Source organism: Lagopus leucura, unplaced genomic scaffold (assembly GCF_019238085.1).
Source record: "Lagopus leucura isolate 7727_CA_CO unplaced genomic scaffold, USGS_WTPT01 Super-Scaffold_650, whole genome shotgun sequence".
Classification (NCBI taxonomy): domain Eukaryota; kingdom Metazoa; phylum Chordata; class Aves; order Galliformes; family Phasianidae; genus Lagopus; species Lagopus leucura.
The window spans coordinates 7,919,967-7,937,793 of record NW_024962253.1 but is presented as its reverse complement, the minus strand read 5'-3'; the positions used below and the strand labels follow the sequence as shown (position 1 = coordinate 7,937,793).

Here is a 17,827-nt window from a genome sequence, read left to right as displayed (position 1 = left end):
TTCCTGGAGCAGATCCACTTTTTGAGTGGAGCAGGTTAGAGGAGGTACAGAGGAGTGAAAAGATTGAGATAAGTGGGGAATTCGTGCATCTGGCAGGATTTTTTGAATTGAAGTCCCATTATTTGTATGGAATCCTGTATCACGTTCTGGTTTTTTGGCAGGAAGAGTTTTAAAGGCATACATGTTCTTAACCCTTTTCAACAGGTGAACCTGTCAGCTTCTGTATTTCTGTGTGAATGTGGATGCTGGGAACAGAAGTGTCTGTAGAAAGCACTCAGCCCTTGTCAATACTCCATATGCTGATGATTTAATTGAAGAAGTCACAAAGCCTGTTTAAAATGTTCAGTGATCAGATGTGTTAGAAACATTATTTACCTTCTGGAAGAGGTGGATGTGGAAATGCCTATTTTGTTTTTTGACAAATAAGCTTTCTGGCCTATATTTTTCCACAAATGGCATGCTGCTGAACTGTCAGCTTGAACAACAGTAAGAAGGATACTAAGATTTACAAAAATGTCAATCGTTCCCATGTTTACTAGTGTAAAAATGTTTAACTATGTACTACTGCTTTAACCCACTTTTTTTTTTGCATGTCATGGAAGGGGAGGTAGTGTAAGGAAAAGCAGGTAGAGGAAAATGTTGCTTTCTGAAATACACGATCACACAGTGGTCCTTGGAAGAGTTTTCCTGCAGCTTGTTGGCCTTTGTGGTATCTGCACTGCAGGGCAAAAGACTTGGGACCACAGCATGTTGCAGGGAGAGTGAAAAGAACTCTGTTCTTCATAAAGTTGTTATAAAACTGAGACATTTGGACATTTGTTTAAGGTCATTTTTTTGTTGTTGTAAGTTGATCAAGGTGGTTTCAGTGGCATGATTACTTTTTAATTTCCTTTCTCCCTGATTAGATTTATACTATTATTTTTTTCCTACTTTGTATCAGGGAAGTAGTTATGTTCTTCCTATAGCTGGAATAAATCAAGGAGATTTCAGGCTTATCAGGTGATTTTGGGGGTGGAATAGGTGGAGCGGACTACATGAAATCTTCAAGTGTAATGATTTGTGAAGTGGGACTTGGGTCCTTTGCTGGAGCATAGGCAGCTTGCAGTGGCACAGACTGTTAAAGCCTGCATGCTGAACCTGTGTTTGCAATGTAATTCATAACAGCAGATTTTTTTAGAAACGTTCAGTGGGCTTAGCAGAGGATTATCACAATTACCGTGTCATTTGGTTCTGTAGATACGCTTTCATGATGGACTACTGCAAGCATCTGCTGTCTGAATGCATGTCTTCTCCAGATCCTGCTTTTAATGTTTGTTTGTTTTTTTTTCTCCTTCAATAAAACACAGGATCAATTTTAGTGTGTTTGACACTGTCCCCATATCCAAAACACAGGAGCAGAGGCACGTGTACATCAGTCCTGGAAGCTTCGCTTTTGAAATTGTTCTATATTATCATATCAAGTGCCTTTTGGTGGGAGAAGTCAGTGCACTTAGAGCAATAGAATCATTGAGGCTGGAGCAGACCTCTGAGATCCCCAGCCACAGCCCACCCCACCATGCACACTGGCCATGTCCCCCAGTGCCACGTCTCCACAGTTGAGGAACACCTCCAGGGATGGGGACTCCCCCACCTCCCTGTGCAGCCTATGTCACTGCATCACCACTCTGAAAATAAATTGTTTCTCATATCCAGCCTGTATATAACTGAAGGAAATATTTGGAAAGTTACTGAAGTAAGAAAAAAAAGTGCTGATTTTTGCTGGGCAAGGCTCCAGAGCTGTATAGCAAAGCATATCGACACTGTTAACAAGGAATGGAAGAAGCTGTTTTTCAATGTTGGCTTTGTTTAGAGAGGTAAATATCCTTCCTGGCAGCTGCACTCAGTGCAGCTAATGCAAATTGTATCAGAGACCGTGGGGCTTTGCATCATTGTGGCCCAATATCTGAGAATTATTGAGAGAATCTTGTATAACCCTCATGAAAAATAGGCTCTGCTGCATTGTACAGAATGCCAGCAGGGAAGGTTTTGTGTATCAACATTTAAATGTAAGACATTTTATAGAAATGACAGTTATTGCATTTCATGAATTAGACTTGTGCAGTCTCTTCTTACACTTGTGTTACAGTATGTTGATGGCTGGTTTTTGGCTCACTTGGGTGTCTTATGGGTACTCTGTTTTTTCTTTGGTCTCGCTAACATTAGCACCCAGGGGTGTACATTAGTGACCAAAATTGCATAGTCAGCAAAAGGTAGAACTTCCAGGTTTAACCTTGCAAGTTTTATGTAGAAACTATTGTGAGATAGAGCTCCCAAAGCTTAAAATTATAAAGGCTGCTTTCAGCAGCTTGTTAAGGGCTGGTCTGTGTAACGGAACATCTGGTTGTTATCAGTACATTTTCACTTCATTAAGAGCTATAAATGCGTGTGGAAGGAAAATGAAATACTGTGATCTGGTTACATCACTGCTAAGTAGCACCCTGTGGTGCCAGTGGAAGGGAGTTGATATTTCTATTACATTCCACTATTTTTTTATGGTTAAAATTGTTTTAGGCTGCAATCTTAATTACTTCCACACTTAAATGTTAACAGTGTGTGACTCGTATGAGGATGTTTTTGTGTTTTCTGGGAGCTTAAGAATCAATTTTAGGAGGAAGAGTGGGGGTAGAATTGATTGTGACGTGGAATGCAAACAGCCAGTGCCATTTACAGATAGTGAGAATTTCTGGGGCTTTTTTTGCTTGCTGATTGTAAGCAGCAGAGTGGTTAAGCACTATGTGATTGTAGATCATATTTCAATATTTTCTTTGTTTTCAAACCAGTAACAGGTTTGGTTTAATGTGTGCTGTCCTCTGTGACGTGCAGCACCGTCTGCTGCAAGGCTCTTCTCATCAGCAAGGCTGAGTAGAAATGCCCTGAATCAGTGGACATCTAGTAAATTTTGGAAGTATTTTGAAGAATTTTCATCATCTTTAGATCATTTTTTCTCACTGCAAATCTGTGGCCTTTTACATATTTGAAGGTCCTACGTGGAAGAATCTCAGTGTCACATTCTTTGTTCTAATATTATCCTAATTTAGTTTCTACATTAGATCAGTGTTCCTTCTTATGACCTTCCCTTCTCTAGGCCTGCTTTAGTGCCCATTGATGTGTGCCAGCCTCACTGTTCACAGAGCAGATTGGTGCTGTTTGTTACACACCATGCAGTATAATCGAGTTCCAGGTCATATTCTTTCTCTGTGGTTTTCAGCTGTGTTCTAACAAAAGCTATTGGATGTAGCATCTTGAAAGACACCCACTTGCTAGTATTTTGGTTTGGTCTTTAGGCTGGGTACCAAAGGCACCAAGGCTCTGGAGTCAGTACGTGTCTTTTTGGTGCCTTGGTGGTTTCACATCACTGACTGCTACCTGGTTGAAGCCTTTTTCCTCCGTGATCTGGCCATTCATTAGACCAGAAGAGATTATTGTTGCCACCAAGTGTCCCTTCATTAAGATGGCTCTGCCTTGATGCAAATGTCTGACGTTTCGTACAATTGTTAATCATGTGATCATTAAGGTTGGAAAATAAGATCGAGTCCAACCATCAGATCATCTGCTCCAGCCACTTATTCCAACTAAGGGAGCAAGACTAAGAAGAAGCCATGTTACAAAGCCCTTTCTCCTTGATGGAGCAGGTCAGCCTTTCCTGCAGGCTACGCACTGGAACGTGATACGGTTTGTTGTCTGACAGTCATCTCTGCAGCTGCCTTTTCCCTTGGAGTTGGAGTTGTCAGCTACTTAGGAGAAGTCATTAGAGCCGTACGTTTTTACAAGTATTTAAATTGTTATCTTGTGTTCTGTTGCTCAAAGGTGAGGTCTTTCTCTGAGATTTAGAACATAGAGTCATTAAGGTTGGAAAAATTAATCAAGTCCAACTGCCAACCTATCCACAGCATACCCAGTACTTACAAGTCCTGCTGATACGAAAAAATAAACACAGAGGCATATAGCTGTTTGTATAACACTTAAAACTCCCAGATTTACAATATTATGTTTGTAGAGGAAAGAACAGAATGCCAGTGGGGTGAAGATGCACATGGTTGCATGGTCTCAGATGGTTTAGATATAGATTTTGGAGTAAAATGTCTCGGATGCCACTATTGTTTGTCCATTACATCCCTTTAGAGTATGTCCACCTTCTTAGCTTGTTCTCTCAATCACTAGACTGTCTCCTGGCCAAGAATACTTGCTGGTGGAGGGAGATGTAGTAGGAAATGTCACAGGTGCTCTTTGCTTTCTCAAGAGTAATTTAACTATGATGAACACCGTTAGCTGCTGCAGTGCATGTTTGCCATCATGAGTGTAAAGTTAGGAGTGAATCCGGGAGGAAAGATTAGGTCCACTTGCAGTTGTTGTACATGTATCCTCAGGCTGATAACCAGATCCTCCAGTGGCTTCTCAGCTCCCAGCCCCTCTTCTATTCTCTTGGTGACTCCTCTTTCACTTTTCTGGTGGGCCGTCAGGAAGCAGGGAAATGAAACCTGGTTCCTGTATGATTGGAGAGATTTTGTATGAATCAGCCTTGCTGGCACCAGTCCTGAACTAGAGAACAAGTTCCCTCTTAACTTTTTAATGCTTGTTGTAGGCAGCTCTGGCTGGGGACAAGTTCAGGGAAATATTTAAGCAAGGAGAGAGTTTGGTGCCGTGGTGTGAGATGAATTTCAGGAGTTTGTTTGTGGGTGCTCAACCTGTTCTGTAGGCATGTAATCACTTTTAGCCTCTCAGCCTCTGTTTGCTAAGGTGTAGGAACAGTTGCATTTAATTGAGGTGTTAATTTGTTTCATTGCTAGCAGAGATTTCCCTGAACATTACCTCTATGCTTAATTTTAGTTCCTCTTCCACAGACGTGTCTCCAGGCAGGGAACAGAATGGAATGATGTGAGCACAGCAAGCAGTGGTGAGCACTGCTTGGCATTGGAAAGAAGCTAACAGCAGCAGGGTAGTGAAATGTAGGTAGATTTGTGGGTAGGTAGCACTGGGTGGAGGTTGTTTGCATCCCCTTATTGGTTTAAATGGAAGAAAGTAAATGCCAGGACAGTGGGGACTTGTTTGGCTAGGACCATAGCTCTTGTTCTGTCGAGGACAATTTTATCATACGCAAACAGATCCAGAATCACAGAATCACCAAGATTGGAAAATACCTGCAAGACCATCCAACCATCAACCGAATTAAATGCCACTCACCTTAACGAATAAGGTACTGGTGGCATCATCCTCTGATCTTGCTTGCTTTTTCTTCATTCTGCAGAAGCAGATAAGTGTTTTGGGTGTTATATTTTTTGATGGGCTTCTGTATTATGGCCTTCACCCTTTGGTCTACTTCAGCACTTTCTTTCCACCATGAAGCCTGTTGATGTGGCAGGGTAGCTGTCTGCTGCATGGTACCATGCACTGTGAGCACTGGGCTCTGGGTGCACGCAGATTATGGCAAGTGTTCAAGTTACTGCTCAGACAGATTACTGTCTGCTTTTGTGTGCTCTTTTCCTGTTTCTATCATAAACATCATCTTTTATTCTTGTTAACAATTGCTGTTTTGACTGTGGAACACTGTTTTTGCGCATTTGGAACTTGAAAATGCAGTTTTGGTTTTGTGGCGTATTTGAAATAACTGCCTGTAAGAACTGCAGAAGTACAAGGTGAAATCTCCATACAGAGGAAACCTTGTGAGGGAGTGATGTGTGGCTGAATGGTCTGTTGTGCTTCACAGCTGCCACCATAGCTGATCTCATCTCTCAGATCTCCTCCAAAATGTGAATGAAACAGTGGCTAGAGAGATGGGAGGGAACATGGAGAGTTTGAAAGGAGGAAAAAAAGGCAGGGGAAAATGACAGGCTTTTATCAGAGCTCACAGAAGTGGTTTCTGGCAGCCCTCTCTGATCTGGCAGGGTAGAGGAAAAAGAAAATGCCTGAGGTTTCAAGCAGAACGAGAAAGCCTGGGGCTAGTACATGTCCCCTGCTACCACGTGTAGTGGTTAAAGCACAGGGAGCAGCGTTACTGATCCTGTGTCTCTGCTGCAGAAGCAGGTAGATGGAGGTGCTTGATAATGTAAAAGGAAAAAAAAAGTTATTTCTGGTGGCTGATCTGTGGCCCAGGAAATAAAGGTGCACGTCCTTGATGGATGATCAGAAGAGAAGTGTTATTCCTTCCAGTTTTCATCCCAGAAGAATCAGCTTCTGCTTTAGAAATATTCATAAGAATCAATTCTTTCCAAGTCTAAATGCAGTGCTTCTTTAAAGCAGTGCTCTTCAAGGGGAGCCCAGCATCTCTGCTGTCTGCTTGGCAGAAGGATTAGATGGAAAGCATAGCTGACCTCTTAGAATCTTTTGCCATTTGATTTATTTAATTGTTGTCTAAACATTGCTACACTAGAAATTGTGTGCAGTTGTTTAAATTAAATCATTCGTTAAACTTGAAATGATTAGGTGGCAGTGCTTATTGGAAGGAAGAGTGTACTTATGAAAATGTGTATATTAATACTTTGTAGTACACAATTAGCTAACACCTGTGACATATTGACTCATTTTCTCATAGGTAAGTGGCTTTACTAAGCAGTGTGCTCAGTAAATACATAAAATTGCCACTCGTCTAAAGCTCTTGTCTTTTTTTTCACTCAAGTCCATAATTTTCTGAAGAATTTATATAGCTGTAATTATCTGAAGCTATACGACGTGTCTTTAGACACACACCTTTAAACTGTAAAACAAAATTGGTCCCCAGAAGTCTGCTTGAGGTTGGACATGACGTGCGAGGACATGGAGGGATTCAATGTGGTTAAAAGACAGGGAATATGGAACCGGGAGAGCAGCTGCTTGTAGTGGGGAGATAAAGACTTCGGTGTGGTTTGGTGCACTGCTGCCTGAAGCTCATGTGCTTTAGGCATGAGCTTTGTCTGAGGTGTGTGAGGCATTGGGAAAGAAAAAGAACGGCGGAAATTAAACATGAAGTTCCTCTGCTTTTCTGACATGAAGAGCTAAGTAATTCTGGCGTGTAATTGATACTTGAGTTCATTATTTCTCATTTCCTCCTCATCTGCAAGCAAACAGCTTTAAGAGGAAGTCAAAGATAAGTATAAATTCTATGTAAGGTCGTTCTGTATTCGTGATAGCTTTAATAATGATGAAAAAAAAATCGATCCACCCCAAAGTTGTGTAGTCTGTCTGTACAATTAAACAGCATTTTCTTTGAAATTGAGATGTTCCCAGTAGTTCTTGTGCCCCTTTGCAAGTGCTTGGGATTCAAAAAACTGTACACTTGACCCTGGGTGGGAAAAATAATTTAGTTCTGAAGCCTTATCATTGTGCTGCTGGTAATTAAGGATGTGTGTGGCTTAGGGGTTACCATGGATATTAGGCCCCCAGTTGAGATTGAGAGAGAAGATTTAATTTGAAGAGGTTCTATAGGTTGAGTAAAAAGTATCTGCACTCGAACAGGCCTTAATTGAATTCTGAATAGGAAGAGAAGGGCTTGAGCTGTGTGAATTTAGCCTTATTTTGCTTTTTCAGTTATATAAGGAAGATTATGTAAGCAGATTATGTTCAAAAATTACTTATACATTAACTTCTTTGTTTTTTTTACCTTGAACTGAATTTTATGAAAATAGAGAACAATTTTGTAATGTCTCAGATTTGTGTTTCCAGTTGTATGGTGGGTCAGAAAAACAAGCAAAGAAATGACTGAGATGCAGAGACAGCCCAGTAGGCTCTGTACGATTTTACCCAGGCACTTTGGGTGTTGCAGCATGTCACAGTTGTCCTTCTCATGCATCGTGTCAGCCTCAACTCAGACTTGGAGACATTCTGGTATTCTCAGCCTTGGAAATAAGCTTTTGTCTTTTTTTATAGCGAGGAAGTGTTTCTTCTAAGCTCTTGTATTTATTTTATTAGGAAAAAAAAATAAATATTGTCTGGCAGATAAACTTCTAATATTCTACCTAGCTCTTCCCCATGCTGCTTGGGATTGATGTGGGTGGTCAACTGCAGAGCACAGGTTGTTGGTGAGGGGCTGTGGGCCATCTCTAGCTCAGCCTTGCTGCTGGCACAGGTGGGTCTGCATGGCACCAGCTCACAGCAACCTCAGCCTGCTCTGATGCTCAGCACTGTCCAGCTCCCTGCGGGTAACTGAAACACACTGTGTGATTTCAAGGAAGAGTGTTCATTAGGCAGTAAGTCTCTCCCTGACATAAGTATTACAGATTCCAACAAAAGCAGCAATCGGCATCACTTTTTCTTTTAAACACTTCTTTGTATTGGAAGTGGTGTGGCTCTGGAGTGTGCAGGACTTTGGTCCAGGAAGTAGCCATTCCCGTTTGCTGTTGATATTGAGCAGGTAACACTCACCTTCCTCATCCCTTTCTTCAAACTTTGACCCACAACTGACACAGAAGGGTTGAAAGCAAGAGTGGGGCTCCTTCATACCAATATTTCATTTTGTTTTAAAGCTATGCTCTGTAACAAAGTTGTTATAGACAGAGTTGAAAACAGAAACCAAAGAATCTCCAAAATAACTTGACTTTCTCATTCATTTTGCTGCACCTTGCCTAAATAACCTCGACTTAATGAGTTTTGCTAAACCGTCTGCAGTCACCATTGAATCATTATACTGTATTCTTTTGGATTGGCAGTAATAACTTTAAATGTCATACTTTGTCACCTCACAATTACTACTGAAAATGGAGCAGCTCTCTGTGGCATTGTGATATCCCAAGCACTTCTTACAGTTAAGGTAGCATTTATTTGTATGTGACAACTCTTCCGTAGCAGTCCATTCTTTCTGGCATATGGAGTTGTGTTTGGCTTGTTGGCTGTTTCCCAGGCTTAGAACGTTGCTTTTGTGACAGTTTTGTTTAACAAGACAAAATGCATGTGTTTGAGATGTATTTATTATTTTTGAGGTGAAGTATAGTCTGAAAATCGAAGGTGGAATGTTGTAGGCAATACTGTAGTGTTTTTACATTGTCCCGTGACATAGCACGAAATGCTTGTGGCAGTGACAAATAATGCATTGTCTGTGTGCAATGATACTGTTTTCTACTAAGAGGGGTTTTTATAAGTTGTTGTTTGGTTGCTCTCAGTTGAAACTTTCTGTAAAGTGCATAACCTCAGATGAAGCTACTAAATGTTCTTATGAGTCAGTTTGTAAACAAAGCCATTAAATTAATCCTTATGCATTTTCCCTTTTTCCTGCAGAGATATCACCTACAGCATTTCCTTGGAGGCTGTGACAACGCTCATTGTCTTCCTTTCCTGCCAGCTCTTCCACAAGGAAATTCTGCGGGAGAGCCTCATTCACAAATACCTGATGCGTGGGCGATGGTATGTCATGTTTTGGAGCTAGATAAAATGGCAACTCCATGAAATGGAGCTTGTTTAAACCGTTTGTGCTTCTACACAAAGGCAGTGAAACAGGCTTGGTAGTAATTTGTTCTCCCTATAAGCAGCGTCTATGCTTTTCAATCAGAAACAGTCTGCCATTTCTCCTCTTTCACCTTTAAATTGCATACAGGCAGCTGTTTGGTAAAGGTAATTACTATCTGTTTCTGCAGTTCCTGCTAGAAGCGGGGGGTAGTGCCTCCTGTGAGATATGTGAGGAAAGGAAAGAGGATGAGGGGAATATCTGGGAGTAGGGCAGAATGTTCTGGTTTAAGCTGGGAGTAGCAGGTAGCTGGCCAGTGGAGATGAGTGGAGGGTTTAGTGGCTGGGCATATATGACAATGAAGGGTCTGAGGGCACTGGGTAAAGGGGCTGGAGATGACCATAGTGCAGTCTGTATACCTCTGCATCACGTGGGAGGAAGAATTGAAGAACTGTTTCTTTCCTTGGAAATCCTTTTCTTTGTTTCTTAGAAAAGCTGCTACGTCCTGTTTACATCCAACAAATTGCATGTGCATTTGTCAGAATCACTGTGTGAGGTCGGATGTTGCATTGGTCCTTGCACATTGACCCCAGCCATACACAGCCATACACCACGAGTTGGAGGAATACTTTTCTTACCTGCTCTATTTCTCCGAAGCATAGAGAAAAAACCAAACAGTATATTCTTTCTCTCCCTAGCATAAATATTTTTCTACTTGTTTCTTGGCGTGAAATAATACAACAGTTGCACAGACCGATTTATAGGCAGTATTCAGAACAAAGCATGTTTGTGACTGCTGTTGAAGGTGCTTCTGCAGAGCCCTGTGGAATTGAGTGCAGCTCTGCAAGGGCAAACATTTGTGTGCTCTCCCTTTTAGTTTGTACAGTGGCACAGTGCTCAGGACTGCTTTGCAGGCCACCTGGTCTTTGCTGTGCAGATAACAAGTATCTGCTATTCTGCAGATGTAGGAAGTGATTAAAAAGATTCTGAAAAGATCTGAGATCTAAGCTAAGCCTAGTTCCAGCAAACAAAAATATGTAGTATTGACTCTAGCTGAGCTAAATCTTGCTCCTTGTAGGTCAGCCTTTGTTGTTTTTTTTTTTGTCTTTGCAGCCTCCCATATACCAGCAGACTCGTGAAAACTTTGCTCTACAACTTCATTAGACAAGAAAGAAGCCCTCCTCCAGGGACACATGTCTTTCAGCAGCAAACAGATGGAGGAGGACTGCTGTATGGGATTGCATCTGGGGTGGCAAGTGAGTCTTCTGCATGCAGTTCATCAACCCTTAGGAAGTGCTGTCCTATGGGTGACCCCTTCTACTAATGCACCCATAACCTGTTCCTTTTCTGACAAGTTTCAGTGTTACGTAGTATACTTAGGGAACTTAATGGCACTTTTTCTTTTTTTTAGTCAAGAAAATGGCTGTTCATGTTTGTTACACTTTGTGCTGTTGTTTTGGTCTTCTTCATGCCACATGTGTGTTTTTTTTTGCTGTGTGTATTACATGCAAAAGATCTTCCTAAAGGATTTTCTTTATCATACAATAAGAATAAAACTAAATGTACTGCTAACAGTAATAATATATATTACAGCAGTGCACATTACTTTTCTTTAATTTGATAAATGTAAATAACACTTTACAATTCAGTTGCTGTTAGAACACATGCTATTTATTTTGATCTTTTGTGAAATCAGTCACTGGAAGCATCTCTAGGGAATACTGAAGTTCGTGCTGCGTGTGCTCTGCCAGAAAACATTTCAGTCTGTGGCAGTGCTCATGGATCTCCTCTTGGAGGCAGTAAGAGAGCACATCTTTGCAGTGCAGTGTATCCTGTGTACCACCATGTCTGTGTCAAGTGAGGTTACACACAGCCCCATGCCTTCACTGGAACACTGTCTTCTTTCTGATTTCCAGTCGATATGGTTGGGGCAGACAGTGCAATGTTAGGCTTATGCCCCTGATGCGAACGTGTGAAAGAACAGTTGCTTGGTTTGCTGTTTATTTAAGCAGTGAAGAGAAATTAAATTGTTCCCTATGACATGTTTTTTATTGTGAAAGTCCCAGCAGGTATGTTCTTTCTTTTCAATTGCTGGAGAAAATTGCTTTTAAAATGCTTTCTGAACTAGTTCTCTGTATGTGGCTTGTACTTCAGCTTGTGGCTGGAGAGCAGTTTTCTCTGTGTTTCTCTACTTGTTCTGATCTCACGGCCACTGTCGTCATGCTCCAGTATCCTTCTGCCTTAATGCTGCTACAGGCAAAAGAGCTTTCTTTTCTTTTCACTTGCTGAGCTTATAAAGTCCATCCAGATTGTCTCCACTCTTACCTTCCTCCATAGCTCCCCTGATATCATATCCCCACAAGTTCTACTTCTTGTGTATAAAATTTGCGTTGCTCAATTATAAATTAGTCTGCATTTCTCAGTGCAAAATCCTGAGGTCTCTGCCTACACCTGTTCTTGTCTCTTCCCACACTTCCACCCCCTTCCCTTTTCTTGAACCATTCCCTTAACAGCTCCCTTGGCACACTCCTACACTTACGTTGTTCCTTTTGTGAGCAACTGAAGTGCCATCTTATCCTCTGGTGAATCAAGTGTCTTCATACAAAGCTTTAGGCGAAACAGCTTTTATAAAGAGCCTTCTAATGACCTTTCCAGGAAAAAAAGTGCTGCATCCAGTTAGAAAGTTGGGATATTTTTTGTGTCTGTGTGCACACAGTTAACGTTTTTGTCTGTTTGTTTGTTGCATATGGTGCTGGACAGTATGTGGAATTTGGATGCAGTAGGACTGGTAAAGTAAATGGCACATTTGTCCATTGGAAGCATCTCTGAGTTAAGCCCTCTGTATTTGGTTTATTTAGCATTAAGTATGTGTGTGGAGTGCCGTACAGATTTGAAAACAGCAACACAAACACTGGTTGGTTATGAATCTGGAGTAAGTTCTGAGCAGTGGGCAGCTGTGAAAAACTTCAGAAGTCTGTATGGTTTATTTTTTTGTATATTTTTGTAATCTTTTATGATTTTACTGGATAAATGTTGAAAGGAATGGAAGAATTGAAGATTGGCTTTTTTCTAATGCTTAAAATGCATAATGCTCAAAAAAACTTGGGATGGAAAGAGATAGGAGCCTGGTTTTTAGGAACCTTCATTTTTCATGTGAAACTTGGAGGCTTAAGATAATTACTGTGCCTGTTAATTTGGAATTACATGACTTGACACCACAGTCATCTGCCTCCTTGTATTACGTTCTGTGTATTTTGTAGCCACTTGCACTGCAGCAGATGAGCACTCTTGTTTAAGCACTGTATTTACAGCCTCCCCTTCCTTTCTTGTGATCAGCAGAGTATACAGAACACGAGCAGAAGTTTACCCTTTCCCACAGTTAACCTTCTCCTGCTTCTCATCTACTGTAGACTGCTTCTTTTTCTGTCACGAGCCTCCTTAACCCTGAAACCACACAGACAAGGTGCTCACACCAGTTACTTCCCTTTGACTCTACTGCACGTAAGCTATCAGTATGCTGCAAGAACATTTCTTCATCTTGTACGTAAAAGACCTTGATTAGAATTACATTATCAATAATGTCAGCTTCCAGTAGATAAACAAACAGTTATGTTTTTGGATTGAGAGGGAAAGCGAAATCTTAGCTTTTGTTAATAAAGGGCATTCTTCTATGTAGTGGCTTTGGCTTTGAGTCAACTTTGTTTTGTATCTTCCATTAGGTAGTCTTTTAGCAGGTGTGCAAAGCAGTTGTGCTGCTGGATCTGGTGTGCTGTTCGTGTGCTGTGAACGCATAAATCGCATCAATATGCACAGCAGTATAGAATAGAACTTCTTATTATGATTCAAAAAGTAATTTTCTTGGTGTGAACTTCTTGGTTCGGAAGGTACATTTGTGTGAGCTTCAAAAATTGTATTGCCAGTTTAAAATTCTCTCCTCAGTTTATTCAGTTGAGAGAACTGCTTGTGGGCAAGCAAATTTTTTATCTTGTAAGATAAAACTTGTGTTACAGTGCCAAACAAATACTGTGGTAAAACAAAAATATGAGTACTGCTTAAGACTACTAAAAATTAGCCAAATTAAATGGTTTCATTTGAAACACTTCACTATCTGAAAAAACAGCCACACTGCAGCACATCGTGAAGTACTTAGGAGCTACTGCAGTGGTAGATTCTAGCTGACTTACCGTGTGCTGTTCAGATGATTACAATTGTAATGGGTACAATGCTGTACCTGGAAGAAGTGAATGAAAGGCTATTCATCTTGACCTGGTTGATCTTCACAACCCATCTGGCCCACAAATGTACTGCAGGAGAATTAATATGAATTGCATAATTCAGTGTGTAGTCATCAGTAGCTACTTTTCTTCTCCTGTCTGAACTCTTCTGTTGGAACTAGACAAACATTCCTGAACACTAATGACTTTCGTAGAAGTGTGTTCTTCGGTCTGCATGATGTCATTCAGCATTGGTGTACTTGAAGAAGGAATCTGGTGACCTATTTAGTACATCTTTGACTTGCATAGACTCAGGTTTATTCACCATTTTTTTTTTTGTGCCAACAATTTCATTTATAGGAACACTTCATAGTCACTGGGGAACACTATTTGTCACCACTCTCACCTAGACATAGAGCTGCTGACCACAACCCTCTGGCTGCAACCATCCAACCAATTCTTTATCCTCTGAATAGTCCACCCTTCAAACTCATCTCTCTCCAATTTAGAGATGATAGTACGGTATGGGACCATGTAAAAGGCCTTGCAGAAGTCCAGGTAGATGCCATCTGTTGATCTTCCTGTAACTACTGAGTCTTGTCATTTCACAGAGGACCACCAGATGGGTCAGACATGATCTGCCCCTGGTGAACCCATGCTGGCTGTCTTGGATCACCTGCTCATCCCTCATGTGCCTTAATATCTCTCCCAGGAGGATCAGCTCCATGATCTTCCCAGGCACTGACAGGTCAGCCTGTAGTTCCCTCGGTCTTCTTTTCTCCCTTTCTTATAAATGGGAGTAACCTTTTTTCCAGCCATTGGGAGCTTTACCTGACAGCCATGACTTTTTAAATGCTGATGGAGAACATCCTGGCCACCACATCAGCCAGTCCCTTCAGGACCTTGGGACACGTGTATCTTGTATGGTTATCCTTAACATCAAAAGGAAGCTATTCTTATCTAGTGTTCAATATTAAAATTGAAGAGGAAAGTCAAATTTTGATTATATACATTAAAAATGTCGAAGTATCAAGACAGAAAAAGTGCTTTCACAATGTGTGTTAATTTCATAATACTCCACCAAACTTCTTTTCTACCTACAGATATTTCAAGTGGGACTATTAGATATTCAGTACCTTTTTGATGTGTCACAAACCTAGTGTATGTTCTTCTGCATAAACTATTATTTTCTCCATCTCCCTGGTTCTTAGTCAATGTTTGATTGCCTGTTCATGCTTGGGATAAATGAAAATGTAAATCTAAGGCATTTCTCTGACTTCTATCTGTTAGGCTTGCTTCTTGCTTACAGTCTGTAGTGGCATCATCCTCTTGTCACTGTGGTCATGGCGCTGTGACTCTGCCTCGATGTAAATATCTAGATAGGGTCCAGATTTTTAAATTTTTCTTGATTTCTCTAAAAATGTGTCTGAACTGTAGCAAAATGTGTGGCCACAGCTCAAGTTGGAGAGTAGCAGTAATATAACTATGGTCAGTCTGCAAGAGCTGCCCACGAAGCTGGACTCCAGCAGAGCATCATCCTGACCATCATCTCTGCTGGGTTGAAGTACTGTCAGACCAAGGCGTGAATCTCTCCTTTGAGTTTTCCTTTGCTTTTTTTCATATACTTCTTTTTTCTTTTCATTTTAGTTCACTTCCCAGTCCTATCTTTTTCTCACTTTTTAGACACTTTTTGTCCTATCACAAAAACATCAGTCCAACTACTGACCCCTAACGGGACACTGCTCACAGAGATGGACATCTCTGATCTCCATCTGAACATTGAGCCATTTACACCACTACCTGGATTGGATCCTGCCGCCAGTTCTTTGTCTGTCAAACACTCACACACCAAATCCTTATCTTTCCAATTTGGAGAGGAGGATGTTGTGTGGTACTGTGTGGAAGGCCCTACTGAAGTCCAGAGAGATAGCAGCAGTGGCTCTTCCTTTGTCTGCTCTTGCAGTTACACCATCACAAAGGGCCACTGAGTTGACCAGGCAGGACTGGCTCTTGGTGAAGCCATGCTGGTTGTCTCATATCACCTCTGTCTTTTCCGTGTGCTTTAGCACAGTTTCCAGGAGGATCTTCCCTGGCACAAAGGTGAGGCTGACAAGTTGGGAATTCTGTTTCTTCTCGTATGTTTAAGTGTAAACTGCTGAGAATGGAGACTATCATTCAGGATGCACAGCGCATAGCATAATGAGTTGTGGTTTGTGACTAGAGCTACTGATTCCTGTGGTAATACAAATCCTAATTGCAACCATATGTTCCAGCTTGTTTACTGAGAGTTCTGCAGTGAGTTTCATGAGGTGTGTTGTATGTTGGTGATTTCTCTCTCTGACGTTTATCCTGATAGCCTAAAACCTCGAGTAGCTTCAAATAACCCGCTATAAGACAAAATAAAATAATAAAAAGACAGTGACAAAAAATGCTGCCTGCCTGTGGAAACTTGAGGTCTGTGCTGTCACCTTCAGCTTCTGAAATAAACCACGATTAATTTTTCAGTCATCAGCAATTAAAGGTGCAAGTCTGTGCTTTGACCCTGTCCTAGTATAAAATTAATATTTAACTACCAAAATCTGATAGTTTTCTAACATGTATTCTGTTCATCAAACTTATGTTCTGAAACAGTTTTATTTGCTTTACAGTTTTCTCAGGGGAGAGGAGAAAATACTCCAGAGCTTGGAATAAATTAAAGCAGCCTTTGGCTCTGAAAAGGAGTCCACTTTGTAATTAAATATACCTAAAGAGTACACTTTTCACTGTTAAGGATGTCATCATTCAGGACCAGAACATGAGAGGCAATATGTTATTCCCGTGGACAAGAGAGGAGCAGTGAGCTTACTTACCTGCTAGCTGCAGTAAATCCTTGCATTAAGTCTTTACAGTGATGCAGCAGAACTTTCTAGTTCCTGCAGATCCAGCAGGGCTTACAGTTTTCCAGTTAGCAGTAGGCAATTTATGTAAGAGGTCAGATCTAGTACATGAATTTGGTTTGTGAATATAGCTCCCGTGGTACAGCGCCATGATGGAGCTTGGAGAGCTGCAGCCTGTGGGAAGCCCATGTGGGATCATAAAACCATAGAATGGTTGGGTTGGAAGGGACCTTCCCCAGCTCCACCCCTTCCATGGCTGCCCCCAGCTCAGCCTGCCCAGAGCCCATCCATGGCCTTGGGCACTTCCAGGGATGGGGCGCCCACAGCTCTGGGCAGCAGTGCCAGGGCCTCGCTGCATCTCAGTAAAGAATATCCTCCTCCCTTCTGATCTAAATCTTCCCTGTGTTAGGTTAAAACCCTTGTCCTATCGCTGTCAGGCTGTGAAAGAAATCAGTCTCCATCCTTATTATAAGCTCCCTTCAAGTGCTGGAAGGTCTCAGTGATGTCTCCCCAGAGCCATTTCTGGAGGATGGGGCAAAGAGTGGCCATGATGATGAGGCTGATGTGAAGCATCCCCGATGTCGAAACTCAAAATCAGATAAGCGCTTGAATCTGTGTAATCACCAATGAAAATATTTGTGTGCATTAGAACAAAAGTATTTCAAAATTGTCTGGTCTTGCAGAGTCATACAGAAACATTTTTACTCATACAAAATTTTTAATCTGACTGTAGTGTGTGGTCAGAGCATGGAGAGTATGCTGAGTTTTGTAATGTGAGGTAAAAGTGTTTTGGCAAAATGAGCATCGTGTCTGTGATGTATGCTTTCCTTGTGAGCAGAAGATGTTCACCTTTACATTTGGGCTTGGAAATCTTTCCGTCTTTCTTTTATTTCCATGGATTGGAGCTGTACTTCCCTCTTTCTGTACACCCATGGAAGAGCTGAACTCTAAAGAATGATCTAAGATTTAATGAGGACTTTGACTAAAATGTTTGTCTCAAACTCTTAATAAGATTATAACACAGTTATTTTTTACTTAATGTTCTAGAAAGGCAGTGGTAATTACACGTGTTCTGCCAAGCTGTAGTTTCCAACACAAGTATAAGATTTTTACATAACCTGATAAATGGCCATTTTTCCCTTTGAACAAGCCATTAAAAACATTTTCCTTCTTTCTGCAAAAGCCTTTACAGCCAAATTAGAGGAAAGCCAAGGAGATCATGTGCTGACAGTGTATTAGTAGAAACTACTTCAGCAGTTACAGATACAAATTTTGTTCCCTTCTTCTGAAGCCAGATGCTATTGTAGAGTAGATTTGGAACTTCTCTTTTCTGATTGAAGTTTTAATTT

At 41.1% G+C, this 17,827-nt stretch overlaps 1 protein-coding gene across 3 annotated transcripts in view; it reads left to right on the top strand.

The window, feature by feature from the left end:
• DYM (dymeclin) overlaps window positions 1–17,827 on the top strand; it is a 149,315-nt gene that overhangs the window by 23,516 nt on the left and 107,972 nt on the right. For all 3 annotated transcript variants that reach the window (XM_042862320.1, XM_042862322.1, XM_042862321.1), the window contains 2 exons: window positions 9,223–9,348; window positions 10,502–10,644. In XM_042862320.1, the coding sequence (XP_042718254.1) occupies window positions 9,223–9,348; window positions 10,502–10,644 (269 nt within the window). The remainder of the gene's footprint in view (window positions 1–9,222; window positions 9,349–10,501; window positions 10,645–17,827) is intronic.